This window comes from Anolis sagrei, chromosome 6, assembly GCF_037176765.1.
Source record: "Anolis sagrei isolate rAnoSag1 chromosome 6, rAnoSag1.mat, whole genome shotgun sequence".
Taxonomy (NCBI): domain Eukaryota; kingdom Metazoa; phylum Chordata; class Lepidosauria; order Squamata; family Dactyloidae; genus Anolis; species Anolis sagrei.
The window spans coordinates 54,927,133-54,943,304 of record NC_090026.1 but is presented as its reverse complement, the minus strand read 5'-3'; the positions used below and the strand labels follow the sequence as shown (position 1 = coordinate 54,943,304).

Sequence of the window (16,172 nt, the reverse complement as noted above, 5' to 3'; positions counted from 1 at the left end):
ATGTTGAACATGAATGGAGCAAGCACGCTCCCCTGAGGCAGGCCATTCTTCTGTTTCCGCCATCTGCTTCTCTGGCCCTGGAACTCAACAAAAAAGCTCCTGTTTTGTAGCAGGTTTCCTATGAGGCGGGTGAGGTGGTAGTCCTTTGTGATATTATACATTTTTCTCAGGAGGAGGTGGTGGTTCACAGTATCATAGGCTACTGACAGGTCTATGAAGACAGCTCCTGTGATTTGCTGCCTTTCAAAGCCATCTTCTATGTGCTGAGTTAGGTTCAGCACTTGTGATGTGCAGCTTTTGCCTTTCCTGAAGCCAGCTTGCTGTGGAATCAGACAGGGGTGTATTTTTTCCATAATTCTATGCAAAATAAGTCTCTCCAGAACTTTGTAGAGGTGGCACAACAGAGAGATTGGTCTGTAGCTTTTTGGATCATTATGGTCTTTGTCTGGCTTCAGGATGGCGATGACTCTTGCTTTCCTCCACATTTTGGGGATCTGACAGGATGCAGTGCAGTTGTTCATCAGCTCCAGCAGCCAGCGCCTTGCTTTTGGACCAAAGTTTTTGATTTGTTCCATCCATAGATCATCCAGGCCAGCTGCTTTGCCATTCTTACATTTATTGAGAGCCATGTCCAATTCAGTAGATGTAAAGGGTTCGTGGAGGTTGTTGTTCTCATCTCTGGTTGTCTGGCTATTGGTTTCTTTCCTACTTTGGTGGCAAGGTTGGGTTTCCCATTCTTCAAGAGTTAGTGTGCTATCTGATCTGCCTTTATGTTGGCATGGGTATTCGTTTGTGAGGGGTCATTGCTCAACCGTCTTAGCAGCCTCCATGCCTTCTGGCTGCTCCTGCCCATGTCGACCTCTGTGATCAGCTTGATCCACTGTTTTTTCTTGGTTTCAGAGATGGAGGACACAATGCTCTGTGCTGCCTGAAGGGTCTGCTCACTAAATGGGTCTTCGTTGTGGAGCCTGTAATAGTTTTCCAACAAGGCAGCTGTTTCAGGAGTAATGCCCTGAAATATATATGTTGTGTGTCTATAGCATTGAATGTTTGCCATGTATATGTACGTTATAATCTGCCCTGAGTCCCCTGCGGGGTGAGAAAGGCGGAATATAAATATTGTAAATAAATAAATTAATTAAATGTTAAAAAGAGGAGCAGTTTAACAATTCCTGTAGTTAATCTAAGCAATAAATTTTTTAGTCGTGGTGTTGCCAAAGAAAAGACAGTACACTTCACTTCCTCCGACATAACCTGATAAATAGTGGAGTTCCCAGGAAAGCAAGGAGGAAGGAATATGATATTGATTTATTCCTCTTTTAAAATGAGGGAGCAACAGGATTGTACATTCAGCAATTTATCTCTCTAGGCTAAGTATTTGCTTGGTATAGTGGTCAACTAGAAGACATATGTTTTAGTAGGCGAGGAGTATACACTGCGTCATTATTTAACATCTCTCATCTTTTCTTTACAGATGTGAGGACGGTTTCACTGGTGCAAGATGTGACAGACTGGACTTGTTTTATCAGACCGGTGAACAGGGTGAACTCATGGTGGTTTCCTTGATAGCTGTCATGGTGATACTAATAATCCTGGTTGTTTGCATATGCATTTGCACTCAGTAAGTATTATGTCCCCTGAAAGCAGATAAGTAGACAATCTCTAATGCTTCAAATATCACTATTTTTTTCCCTACAAAGATGTATTACGAGGGGTATTTTTTAAGTAAGGTCCATTTTGTTGTAGACACTACTTAAAACTTGTGCACCAGTTGCGCCCGTACCTTGGGAAGTCTGATCTGGCCACAGTGGTCTTGTTACATCCCGAATAGACTACTGCAACGCACTCTACGTGGGGTTGCCCTTGAAGACTGTTCGGAAACTTCAACTGGTCCAGCGAGCGGCAGCCAGACTACTCACTGGAGTGTCATACAGGGAGCACACCCCCCCCCCCCTGCTGTGTCAGCTCCACTGGCTGCCGGTTCAGTTCCGAGCACAATTCATGGTGCTGGTTTTGACCTACAAAACCCTGTACAGTTCCGGTCCAATATATCTGTCCGAACATATCTCCTTCTGTGTCTCACCCCGGAGTCTGAGATCATATGGGGAGGCCCTGCTCTCGACCCCACCGCTATCACAAGTGAGGTTGGTGGGGACGAGGAGCAGGGCCTTCTCGGTGGTGGCCCCTCACCTGTGGAACTCACTCCCGGAAGAAATTAGGGCATCAACATCTCTCCTCTCCTTCAGGAGGAAAGTAAAGACGTGGTTGTGGGACCAGGCCTTTGAGCAATCTGACAACTAGATAAGGACAATCAAATGACTAGGACTGACAGGACTGACAATGTGGAATTGGAATTTGGACTATGAGATAGCGAACGCTGACCGTCTATGAGGAGTAATTGGGTCTGTATTTTTTTTATTGGTTTTAGGGTTGTAATGCAGGAATTGTTGTTTAACTGTTCAATTGTTAACTGTTTAATTGATGTTATTTTGTTTTACTACTGTTATGTGATGCTGGCATCGAATTGTGCCTTTGTAAGCCGCCCTGTGTCCCCTTTGGGGTGAGAAGGGCGGGGTAGAAGAAACCGAAATAAATAAATAATAATAAAATAGTAGTTCACGCGCATACCGCAACGAGCGCCCTTCTTTGATTACAGACGATTTGGTGGCTTCCGTGGGAACTCGTGAGGATTCAGCGAGGATTCGTGAGAACAGGCGCTTCACAATAACAGGTCTCACAAACGAATTTCCCGACGTGTCAAGATCACTGCTTTACAACATTGTTTCTGAACACCTAAAGTTTAGGAAACTGTGCTCCCGTTGGGTCCCGAAACTCCTGACAGAGGACCACAAAAACCAAAGATTTGAGTGTGCGATCAAATCAAATTGTCTGTAATCAAAGAAGGGTGACCAGAGCGGTCCTCATCATGGACGTTGTCACGGCCATCTTTGAATTGTCGTACCCACTTACGCACTTTGCTTTCACTCATAACAGTATCACCGTACACTTCACAAATCTGTCAATGAATTTCTGCAGCAGGCAGGTTCCTTGCTGACAAAAACCGTATCACTGAGCGAACCTCACATGCGGCGGGTGAGTTGATAGTCTTAAACATTTTTAAAGCACAGAACAGAACCGTACAGGTTAGCTACAGAGGGGAAACTGAGCACAGTTGTTCCCGAGGCATGCCGGTACACGACGCATGTGCTCGTTGTACCGACGTATGCGCGCAAACTACTAGTGTCTACAACAAAACGGACCTTACTTAAAAAATACCCCTTGTATATTACGGAAGTTGTTCAATTTTTGATGTCACCTGTCCAGGCCAAACTTCATCCCATTCAGAAACTTTTAATTGTGTCTGTGTATGTATGTGAGGATGGAGTTGGAGGAGAGATCGGTTCCAGGAACAAAAGAAGATCCTTCGTGATTCAGACAAAACACACTCATCCCTTCATGACTTCCCTTGTGAAGGGGATAAGACTAGAAACAATGACGTAAAAATACTTATGACCCCCTCTCCCCCTGCATCTGAAGAGCCTACATGCCTTTGCATGAGAGCTAACAAATTGAAATTGAATCCAGACAAGACAGAGGTCCTACTGGTCAGTCGTAAGGCCGAACAGGGTATAGGGTTACAGCCTGTGCTGGATGGGGTTACACTCCCCCTGAAGACGCAGGTTCGCAGCTTGGGAGTGATCCTGGACTCACCGCTGAGCCTGGAACCCCAGGTCTCGGCGGTGGCCGGGAGAGCTTTTGCGCAATTAAAACTTGTGCACCAGTTGCGCCCGTACCTTGGGAAGTCTGATCTGGCCACGGTGGTCTACGCTCTTGTTTCATCCCGAATAGACTACTGCAACGCGCTCTACGTGGGGTTGCCCTTGAAGACTGTTCGGAAACTTCAATTAGTCCAACGAGCGGCAGCCAGATTGCTCACCGGAGCGACATACAGGGAGCATACCACCCCCTATTGTGCCAGCTCCACTGGCTGCCGGTTCAGTTCCGAGCACAATTCAAGGTGCTGGTTTTGACCTACAAAACCCTGTACGGTTCCAGTCCAGTGTATCTGTCCGAACGTATCTCCCTCTACGTCCCATCCCGAAGTCTGAGATCATCTGGGGAGGCCCTGCTCTCGACCCCACCACTGTCACAAGTGAGGCTGGTGGGGACGAGGAGCAGGGCTTTCTCAGTGGTGGCCCCTCACCTGTGGAACTCACTCCTGGGGAAATCAGGTCATCATCATCCCTCCTCTCCTTCAGGAGGAGGGTGAAGACGTGATTATGGGACCAGGCCTTTGGGCAATCTGGCAATTAAATAAGACAATCAGGTGAGTAAGACCAAAAGGATTGATGAAGTGGAACGGAAAACTAGAACTATGAGTTAGCGATCACTGACCATGTAAGAGGAGGAATTGGGTTTGTATTGGTTTTATTGATTTTATTGATTTTATTTGTATAATGCATGAACTAGTGTGAATTGTGAATTGATGTAATTTTGTGTCTTGATTGTTCTGTGCTGCAGGCATCAAATTGTGCCTTTGCTTCTGTAAGCCGCCCTGAGTCCCCTTCGGGATGAGAAGAGCGGGGTAAAAGAACCCCAATAAATAAATTAATAAATTTAGTTCATGCAGTTGAAATAAATAAATACAATTGCTTCCATAGACATTTGATTGACTACAGTAGCACCAGAAATCTGGGTTTCTTGGGCATTTGATCCAATACCAAGGCTTCAGCTTCTTATACACTATGGACCTTATAATAATATAATAATAATAATAACTTTATTTTTATACCCCGCCAACCATCTCCCCTAGGGGACTCGGGGTGGTTTACAATGGATACGCCCAAGATTACAATTAAAACACACATGTAAAACACTTTAACCAATTAAAATATCAGATAAAACAAATAACAACACAGTTGAAAGCAATATAAAAACAATACGGCTGAAAGAAACATAGCTGAGGTACAGATTCAATGAGTGCAATACATTTTTACAGGAGTGCAGGAAAGTGCAACAATACAGTAAACTGGGCAGGAAATACTGTCATAACACATGTTGAGGTAGACGTATGCCAGTGTAAAGTGTGGGCTGGTGTAAAGTGCGGGCCGGTGTAAAGTGCGGAACTTCAAGTTAGGGACAAGAAAGTTACTGGTGAGCTGTTTAATCAAAACCGCACTGGAACATCCAGGTTTTTCATTGACTACGAAAGGAGGACAAGGTGGGAGCCTGTCTGATCTCCCTTGGGGGGGAGTTCCAGAGCCTGGGGGCCACCACCGAGAAGGCTCTCTCCCTCGTCCCCATCAACCGTGCATGTGACGGCATGGGGAGAGAGAGCAGTGCCTCCCCAGAAGATCTCAAGGTACGCACTGGTTCATAGGGGAAGATGCTATCGCGAATATAAGCAGGTCCCGAACCATCTAGGGCTTTATAGGTGATGACCTGCACTGTGAATTGGGACCGGAAACTTATTGGAAGCCAGTGGAGCTGTTTAAACAGGAGGGTTGACTGCTCTCTGTAACCAGCTCCTGTGAGTAGTCTGGCTGCAGATCTCTGGACCAACTGTAGCTTCCGGGCCATCTTCAAGGGCAACCCTACGTAGAGTGCATTGCAGTAATCCAACCTAGAGGCAACTATGGCATGGACCACCATGGCCACATTAGGAAATATTCTGTTTTTTATCACATTAGGAAATACTCTGTTTCTGAGACTGTTTGAGAATTATTTAGAACAGGTCCCATCACATGTTTGCCTCATCCCATCAGTATTCCGTCAGGATCCATCTGCAAAGCGTCGTAGAAACTAATAATTTGCAGAAGGAATTCTCATTGTGTTTTTTGAAATACTACGTATTCTTCCATTGCTAAAATGCTATTTTGTGTGTGATAGCAAAAATCTGAGTTCATCCCGTCAGCAACAATACTTTTAAAAAGGTCATAGAGTGATGTAAGCAGTGTTTTGAATGGATTGGGAAGAGCCAGCCTTCTGTGGTACGATGAGTCAAAGCGCAGTATTTTCAAATCGTAAGAATCGTAAGAATCAGGTGCGAGGAGGAGAGTACGCATCCTGTCTCAATACAGTATGGACCCAGTCCTAATAATAATAATAATAATAATAATAATAGGATGCATACTCATATAAATGGATTATATCTCAATGTGATAAGATTCTAAGCTGCCTACATCTTCTTAATATGTGCTCTTGCAAATCCAAGTTTTCAACTTTATTATTGTTGAGACCGATTCTTTCATATGAAATGTATGGACTTGTACTAATCTGTTTGGCTTGCATAAATAAGAGTATAGTGTCTCAGGAAAGTCAAGCTCCCCCTTTATTCTGCCTTGGTCAGACCACACCTGGAATCACACTGTCCAGTTCTGGGTACCACAATTTAAGGGAGATGTTGACAGGCTGTCCAGAGAAGGGTGACTAAAACAATCAAGGGTCTGAAGAACAAGCCCTATGAGGAGCGGCTGAAAGAGCTGGGCATTATTAGCCTGCAGAAGAGAAGGCTGAGAAGAGACACGATAGCTATGTATAAATTATGTGAGGGGAAGTCATAGGGAGGAGGGATCAAACTTGTTTTCTTCTGCCCTGGAGACTAGGACACAGAACAGTGGTTTCAAACTACAGGAAAGGAGATTCCACTGGAACATTAGGAAAAACTTCCTGACTGTGAGAGCTGTTCAGCAGTGGAACTCTCTGTCCTGGAGTGTGGTGGAGGCTCCTTTTTTGGAAGCTTTTAAACAGGGGCTTGATGGCTATCTGTCGGGGGTGCTTTGAATGTGATTTTCCTGCTTCTTGGCAGGGGGTTAGACTGGATGGCTCATGAGGTATCTTTCCAACTCTATGATACTATGATTCTATGATCCTGCTTTTGCAGTTCCTCCCTGTTTTCTTCTGTTCTCTCATCTAAATAATTAGTAGCCATATTGAATAGTGCTGAGGCGCTACATTCAAGATCAGATTGGCATAGTACCCCAAGTGAACTCACACTAGGTGTATTTGGTTAATCAACAGTTGTTGATCAATTAATATACAAGATTCCTTTCATTAATCTAAAGTAGGATGGGCAAATATCAGGGGATAGGGGGACACCCAGAAAAACTATGGAGGACCACACTGGAAAAAAGTTGAATAGTCTTGGGCTGTTCTGTTGTGTGCTGGGCCTGTAAAGAATTTCCTTTAGAACAGGGCGTGCAACCTTTGGCCAACGGGAAGCCAGGGGGCCCAAGGAGAAGTTCTCAGAGGTTTTCCACCACAAATGAACTTTAGATGGCTTGTGAAGTATAACAAAGTCTTTTATTAATGAACAATCAAACAGAAACTTTTCTTGTCTACAATAAAGCTAAACAAATGCTTCCAGGCTTTATGCAACTGGTGACTTCCTAATCTTGCCCATGAAGGACAGGCAACTGTCTTCAATAACTTCTTCTTTACTTTAAAGGAAAATCCCCTTTTTAACTTCTCCCAGGCTGACTGTAATCTAACCCTTACTGATGTGGGCTCCGCTGCCGGGTCGAACTGCGTCTCTAAGCACCGAGTGGACCTACCAGTAAAGGTTTAGATATTCTTCAGCTGGAGTTCTTTGGTCTTTAGGGCTGTTTTCCTGGAAATCTTTGGAGACTCTTAGGACTGTTTTCCCTAGGAATGTCTTGATGCTCTTAAGACTGTTTCCCCCCGGAAAGTCTTAAGGGTTGAAGCTTTTGTACAGGGGAAGCTTGCACACGTCCTGTACATTAGCTTTCCTTGCCGAGACTAACTAAAAATGGCTCCCTTCCCAATTGCCCTGAGCAAGGGGCGGAACCAAAACTTAACGATGATGGACAGGTGACTTGCCCTACGACTGCAACCAAAGGAAGCCACCTATCTGCAGAGTCCCTGAAACCCAGGGCTGCAAGCAAACATTTAATACAAAGCAAATAAATTTGGAGCTCCTGGTACAAATCACTTTGTTGAGATGTAATTTTCATCTTCTTTTTCAAGTTATTTCAAAAAGAAATGTCGGAAGAGAAAAGCGGACGAAATGGGAACATATGAAAAGGGATTGCCTGTTAAAACTGAGGATGTACTAGAGACAGACCTTGTGTGAAGGTAAGGGCATTGCAGAAGTGCTATATGCTCTGGCGCTACAAATAAAATTGTACATGTAAATGTTCCCTTTTGGGGTTTTTACTATAATTACTATAAGTTAATATGAAAATGGTACCTAATACCAGTAAGAATAGCAAATATAAATAAAAAAACTACTCAAAAATTGCTGGAGAGGATGCCAAGAATCAGGAACATATATACATATGAGGTGGCAATGTAAATATGTAAATAATTTTGGGGGGAAAGTATTTGGAGAAATAGAGGTTATAATGAACATTAAAATAGAAAGAAGTCCTAGTATAGCTTTAGTATCATTATATAATTATAAACATTGGAAAAAAGAGGATAAAGATGCGATAACAAATATATTAACAACTAGCTGTACCCGCCACACGTTGCTGTGGCCAACCTTCCCTCCCCCTTTCTCTCCTTTTCCTACTTCCTTCGCTCCCTCTTTCCTTCCTTTTTCTTCTTTCCTTCTCTCCTTTCTTCCCTCTCTACCTCTTTCCTTCCTCCCTTTTTCTTTTCCTTCCCTTTCTCTCCTTTCTTCTTTTTCTACCTCTTTCCCTTCTTCCTTCAATCCCTCTTTCCTTTTTGCTTTCCTTCTCTCCTTCCTTCCTTCCTGCTCTCCCTCTTTCTTTACTTCCCCTTTTCTTTCCCTTCCTCTTTCTCTCCTTTCTTCCTTCCCTACCTCTTTCCTTCCTTCTTTCTCTTTTTGCTTCCATCCTTCCTTCTATCTTTCCTTCCCTCCCTCCCTCTTTTTCTTTTTTCCTTCTCTACCTCTTTCCCTTCTTCCTTCGCTCCCTCTTTCCTTTCTTTCCTTTTTTCTTTCCTTCTCTCATTCCTTCCTTCTCTACCCCCTTTTTTCCCTTCCCCTTTTCTTTTCCTCTTTCTCTCCTTTCTTCCTTCTCTACCTCTTTCCTTCCTTCGCTCTTTGCTTCCATGCTTCCATGCTTCTTTCTTTCTTTCTTTCTTTCGCAGGCGCGATTGGTGGGGACGAGGGAGAGGGCCTTCTCGGTGGTGGCCCCCTGACTCTGGAACTCACTTCCCAGGGACATTAGACATGCCCCAACGTTGGCAGTCTTTAGGAGGAGCCTGAAAACGTGGTTGTTCCAGTATGCCTTCCCAGAATAAGGAGAACTCTCAGCAATATGTCCTCACAATGGACTTTAATACTGACTTAGGATGGACTGTGCTCCCTCATTTCTCTCAAAAAAATCCTATCCTAGTTATATTTTACCTTGTTCACCTCAGCATATTTCAATTTTAATCTATTACATTTGGCCCGGCCATTTTAAAAATTGTTTATGTCACTATTGATTGTTTTTTGTTTATGTGATTTATATGATTTGTATTTTATTGATTGTTTATTGATGTTGTGTTTGATGTACTTTGGGCTTGGCCTCATGTAAGCCGCACTGAGTCCCTTGGGGAGATGGTAGCGGGGTAAAAATAAAGTTTATTATTATTATTATACTATTTCTTTCTTTCTTTCTTTCTCCCCTTCCTTCTTTCCTTCCCTCTTCCTTCCTTTTTTCCTGTATCGTCATTTAGCATTTTGGGGGCTTTAAAGTCCTTTCCACTGCTTTTTTTGTGGGATTTTATGAGTGATGGTCACTTGTTGGTCTGTTAGGTGTGCAGTGTCCAAATTTGGTGTCAATTCGTCCAGTGGGTTCTGAGTTCTGTTAATCCCACAAACAAACATTACATTTTGGCCTGCATCAATAGGAGCATAGTGTCTAGATCTAGGGAAGTCATTGTACCCCTCCGCTTTTGTTAGACCACACCTGGAATATTGTGTCCAATTCTGGGCACCACAATTCAAGAGAGATATTGACAAACTGGAATGTGTCCAGAGGAGGGCGATTAAAATGATCAAGGGTCTGGAGAACATGCCCTATGAGGAGCGGCTTAAGGAGATGGGCGTGTTTAGCCTGAAGAAGGGAAGGCTGAGAGGAGATATGATAGCCATGTATAAATATGTGAGAGGAAGCCACAGGGAGGAGGGAGCAAGCTTGTTTTCTGCTTCCTTGGAGACTAGGACGCAGAACAATGGCTTCAAACTACAAGAGAGGAGATTCCATCTGAACATGAGGAAGAACTTCCTGACTGTGAGAGCCGTTCAGCAGTGGAACTCTCTGCTCCGGAGAGTGGTGGAGGCTCCTTCTTTGGAAGCTTTTAAACAGAGGCTGGATGGCCATCTGTCAGGGGTGATTTGAATGCAATATTCCTGCTTCTTGGCAGGGGGATGGACTGGATGGCCCATGAGGTCTCTTCCAATTCCTTGATCCTATGATTCTATGATTTTTATTTATATAGATAGCAAGACTGCTTATAGCAAGGAATTGGAAAAGCGAAATAAATATACAAATAGAGGAGTGGTACAAGGAAGTATGGAAATTGGCAATAAATTATAAACTGACATGTGTATTAAAAGTTAAAAGAGATATATGGAAACAAAATGATTTTGATGATGCATGGAGAAAATTTATTGAAAAAGGATTAAAAAAGAAAGAAGGAAACCTGTGGCTTGGAAGGGGTGGAGAGGAGCACAGCGGTGAGAGATAGATAATATGTATAAGCAGAAAAATAACAGCAGATGACAATAGTTAAAGTATGGTAGGTTGTATTGAATCTACTGGAAAATAAATAATGTATAACAAATGTATTGAACTACGATAAAATAATAAAAAATATTTTATAAAAGGAATTATTTCTGCAAGGCACTAATCTGCATGATAAAAGGTAAAAGTGCTTGACCGCTGTGGCTGTCTGGATGAGGACAAACAAGCTGAAGATTAATCCCGACAAGACAGAGGTCCTCCTGGTCAATCGTAAACCAGACCGGGGTATAGGGTGGCAACCTATGCTAGACGGGGTTGCATTCCCCCTGAAGTCACAGGTCCGCAATTTGGGGGTCCTCCTGGATTCTTCACTTACGTTTGAAGCTCAGGCGTCGGTGGTGGCCGGGAGGGCCTTTGCACAATTAAGACTTGTGTGTCAACTGCGACTGTACCTTGGGAAGGCCGATCTGGCCAAGGTGGTCCACACCTTAGTCACCTCTAGACTGAATTACTGCAATGCACTCTACGTGGGGCTGCCCTTGAAAACGGCCCGGAAATTTCAGATGATCCAATGGGCGGTAGCCAGGTTGTTAACTGGGGCACCTTACAGAGAGCGGTCATTCCTCCTGTTCAAGTAGTTCCACTGGCTGCCATTCATCTACCGGACCCAATTCAAGGTTCAGGTTCTTACCTATAAAGCCCTGAATGGTTTGGGACCTGCCTACCTACATGATCGCATCTCTGTATACGAACCCACACAATCCCTTCGATCTTCCGGAGAGGCCCTGCTCTCGATCCCACCAGCATCGCAGGCGCGTTTGGTGGGGACGAGGGAGAGGGCCTTTTTGGTGGTGGCCCCTCGACTCTGGAACTCACTCCTTAAAGACATCAGACAGGCCCCAACCCTGGCAGTCTTCAGGAGGAGCTTGAAGACGTGGTTGTTCCAGTGTGCCTTCCCAGAATAATGAATCCCATAGCACTTTGTCCTCCAAAGCACTTTACATTTCCCTGAGTCTGCTCGTATGCCCTCCACAAACACTAGTATCACCTTTCGCTTATGGCGCAGCATTATTTCCAATTTTAACTCTACATTTGGCCTTCCCACTGTTTTAATTATGTGTTGCTTCTTTAATGATGTTGTGTATTTATTGTCTATGTTTTTTAATTGCTTGTATCGATGTTTTATTGCTTTTGTTGTTGTGTTGGGCTCGGCCTCATGTAAGCCGCACCGAGTCCCTTGGGGAGATGGTAGCGGGGTATGAATAAAGTTAATAAATAATAATAAATAATAAATAATAAATAAAATCGGTCGGAAATAGAATCACCATTATCATCATCAAACATATTCTGACAGTTACTTTCTATTTCAACATTACAGATTGTCAAAGACGCCTGCTGGCAGGTTCCGAACTCTCACAAGCGGCCTTTCATCTTGATCTTTTTCATAGCATTAGTGACTTGAAAATAAATGCAGCAGAACGAACAAAGGTTATTGTTTACAGTTTATTTGTAACCCTGTATTTTGTGGAATTGGATCTGTTTTGTGTGGGAAACCAGGGATTTTCATAAATGCCTTACGGTTTTCAGGAGAGAAACTCTTCTCAACTTCTTGAGTTCATCAGGATGAAAGGGAAATTGTAGCCATACTTAGCACAAGACTGATCTCATAAATCGTGAAATTTAATAATGCTTTCAGGAATAAATATAATGACATTTAGATTTGAATGTTGTATTTTTACAAAGAGCTATAATGATAATTTAATGTGTTTCTGTTTTTTTATATGGCAGGGATGTATTTTGCTGGTGATGCTCAAAACATCTGACCCCTTTTATATTTTGGTTTGGCATATGAAAGAGATGCATTATAATTGTTTGATGAGAGTTTGGAAATGCCATGTTGAGTATCTTTTCAATGATGGAAAAGAGTTGAGAAATTGTGACTTTTAGAGTGTCTTCGGATACATAATGCAATTGAGCATTGCTCTGATTCAATGGAACTAGAATATCAAGATGAGCAAATGTATGCCACACACCTAGGATTCATTATTACTCGGGGACACTATTATTACAGTATTAAAGTGGGATATTTTATTATGAGATAGCATTGTTTTTGAGGCTTCTTTGCATGATCAGTCAATGTGTTTCTCTGCCAATTGGCAGTTTCCCCCCTTCTAATCATTATTTCATTGTGTACACTCTTGTTAGAATTGGGTGGCAAAAGCTGCAAACCCGAAAAAAGCCATAACAATTTTTCTCGGCCATGCGTCTCATCTTAAACAAGAGTTATGTGACTTTACTAAAATGTTATTTTGTACCATGACCTTTGATGTACTATTGAGATGGTCCTATGGAAAGTATTGCATTGCTTTTATTGAGGTGCATGCCTAGATTTTTTTTTCTTCCCTATACGGCTGATGTCTTGAGAAGAAGATATGAAAAATGATGGTTAATCCTTTGTTTCAAACTGTCTGTAAATACTTTCTTGAATTACTTTTATAAGAATGTATATGGCTGCTTTTTTGTATAAAAATGTAATTACAATTTAGGGGTATCATCAAGGCAATTAAAGAAACATACATCCCGTAAATTATAGTTTAGAGTGAAGAGCCTGCGACTCTCCAGATATTGTTAGATTTCTGGGTTGTTGTAGATTTTTTGGGGCTGTATGGCCCTGTTCTAGAGGCATTCTCTCCTGATGTTTCCCCTGCACCTATGGCAAGCATCCTCACTACCTCTGAGGATGCTTGCCATAGATGCAGGCGAAACGTCAGGAGAGAATGCCTCTAGAACAGGGCCATACAGCCCCCAAAAATCTACAACAACCCAGTGATTCCAGCCATGAAAGCCTTCGACAATACATTGTTAGATTTCAGTTGAAATCTACTTCAGCCAACTTGGCTATTGGTCAAAGATAGTATATGCAATGTATTGTCAAAGGCTTCCATGGCTGGAATCACTGGGTTGTTGCAGGTTTTTCGGGCTATATGGCCATGTTCTAGAAGCATGGTCTCCTGACGTTTCGCCTGCATCTATGGCAAGCATCCTCAGAGGTTGTGGGGTCTGACCTCACAACCTCTGAAGATGCTTGCCATAGATGCAGGCGAAACGTCAGGAGACCATGCTTCTAGAACATGGCCATATAGCCTGAAAAACCTACAGCAACCCATAGTAAATATTAGGCGTGTGCAACCATGGTTCTAAATGGTTCTAAAGTACTTACAAAACTAAAGTTCTGGTGGTGAATACTAGGGGGCGCTGGTGCTTTGCTTCTACAGTGTTGCTAAAATTCTGGTGGTGAAAATGTCAGAACTCTTACAAAACTTTCAAAAATTTATTATTATTTCATTATTGGTGATTTTTATGACAGAACCTATTAGGAACTGCTGTTTAATGAAATTTTGAAAGTTGTGTTAGAGTTCTGAAAGTTTCACCACTAGAACTTTCACAACACTGTAGAAGCAAAGCACCAGTGCCCCCTAGTTTTCACCACCAGAACTTTAGTTTTGTAAATACTTTAGAACCATTTAGAACCATGGTTGCACATGCCTAGTAAATATTAGGCTTGGGCAATCCATGGTTCTAAATGGGTTTAAAGTACTTACAAAACTAAAGTTCTGGTGGTGAAAATTTCAGAACTCTAACAAAACTTTCAAAATTTAATTATTATTTCATTATTGGTGATTTTAATGACAGAACCAATTAGGAACTGCCATTTATTATGAAATTTTGAGAGTTTTGTTAGAGTTCTGAAATTTTCACCACCAGAATTTTAGTTTTGTAAGTACTTTAGAACCATTTAGAACCATGGATTGCCCAAGCCTAGTAAATACACTTGATCAGTATTGGGAGGGCCACATGTTTCCCATCCCTTCTTTAGCTCTGCAGTAGACAATTGAAGAAGACTTTAAATATTTATTTCACACCATATTCAATCACTGTTGAGTTAATTTTCACTAACGCCTTGTACTGTTGTATCTGCAAAATTGAATATACATTGGTTTTTCTGGGAGTGTAGCCTAGAAGAATTGTATCTAATGTTGTGTATGGATTCCACTACTGCTGATGCTGTCCTTTTCTGTCTGCAACACTTTCATTCCTGGATTTTTCCTGCAAAACAGGACTAGATCATCCTCTGAAGACCAGGACAAAGGCAATACTGTTTCTCTTATAACTGTACATAATTATTTTAGTTTGCTATCTTCTCCTTTGGTGGTGATGAACTAAGATTGGACCCAGAAATCACCTGCATCCTACAGTGTTTGCCAGAGCAAGTGACAAAACCCCTTTCGTGTAATTCACAAAAGTGACATCAGACAAGGACTGTGGAGCGTTCATTAAATATACCCAGATACGATTCTCTATTTGCTTATCAGAGAATAAATCCCATTGATCTCATTGGGATTTCTGTTTAGACTTGTGAATGACAGGACTATAAAGGACTATGACTATTGTGTCTTTTCCTAATGTACTAATAATAAATGTCGTCTTTTAAACAAATATAAGATTATACATCTGTTGTGTTTCAACCTGTGTTATCTTACAATGGTACATCAAAAAATTCATATATTCAAGGAGTTTAAGGTAAAAAAAATGAAAGGACAATTTCTAAAAAGAAATTACATTTGAACTTTATGATGGAATAAAGACATGTTTATTTATTTATTTATTTATTTGTCGTGTCAGGAGCAAGTCGCTTCTGGTGTGAGAGAATTGGCCATCTACAAGGACGTTGCCCGGGGGACGCCTGGATGATTTGATGTTTTTATCATCCTTGTGGGAGGCTTCTCTCATGTCCCCGCATGAAGATCTGGAGCTGATAGAGGGAGCTCATCCGCCTCTCCCCGGATTCGAACCTGCGACCTGTCAGTCTTCAGTCCTGACATTTTTTTCTGCCAAAGTTTAGTATCTTGCATTTGTCACTGCTGAACTTCATTTTATTAGTTTTGGCCCATCTCTCTAATCTGTCAAGATCGTTTTGAATCCTGCTCCTGTCCTCTGGAGTATTGGCTATCCCTCCCAATTTGGTGTCGTCTGCAAACTTGATGATCATGCCTTCTAAGCACTCATCTAATTCATTAATAGAGATGTTGAACAGGACCGGGCCCAGGATGAAACCCTGCAGCACTCCGCCTGTCACTTCTTTCCAGGATGAAGAGGAAGCATTGGTGAACACCCTCTGGGTTCGTCCGCTTAACCAATTACAGATCCACCTAACCGTAGATTTACCTAGCCCACATTGGACTAGTTTGTTTGCCAGAAGGTCATGGGAGACATTGTCGAAGGCTTTACTGAAATCCAGGTACACTACATCCACGGCATTCCCACATTGGTCTAGTTAAAACATGTTCTTCGTATATTCCAAAAATTTATAGGGGAAATTGTGTTTAATTCAACCCCGTGGGACTCTAGGTAGTTACAATTAAAAACTCCACTTTGCTTTTGGTGGTCACAATAAACTTAGTTAAATAAGGATCAGTATTACTTCTTTTCTCTCTCTCTTTTTTTGCAATACCA

At 42.3% G+C, this 16,172-nt stretch overlaps 1 protein-coding gene across 1 annotated transcript in view; it reads left to right on the top strand.

Moving 5' to 3' along the window:
* BTC (betacellulin) overlaps positions 1-12,146 on the top strand; it is a 44,891-nt gene extending 32,745 nt beyond the window's left edge. The window contains exons 4-6 of the mRNA XM_067469507.1: positions 1,475-1,621; positions 7,987-8,094; positions 12,037-12,146. Coding sequence (XP_067325608.1) covers positions 1,475-1,621; positions 7,987-8,092 — 253 coding nt within the window. The 3' untranslated portion in view covers positions 8,093-8,094; positions 12,037-12,146. The remainder of the gene's footprint in view (positions 1-1,474; positions 1,622-7,986; positions 8,095-12,036) is intronic.
* The last annotated feature ends 4,026 nt before the right edge of the window (positions 12,147-16,172 follow it).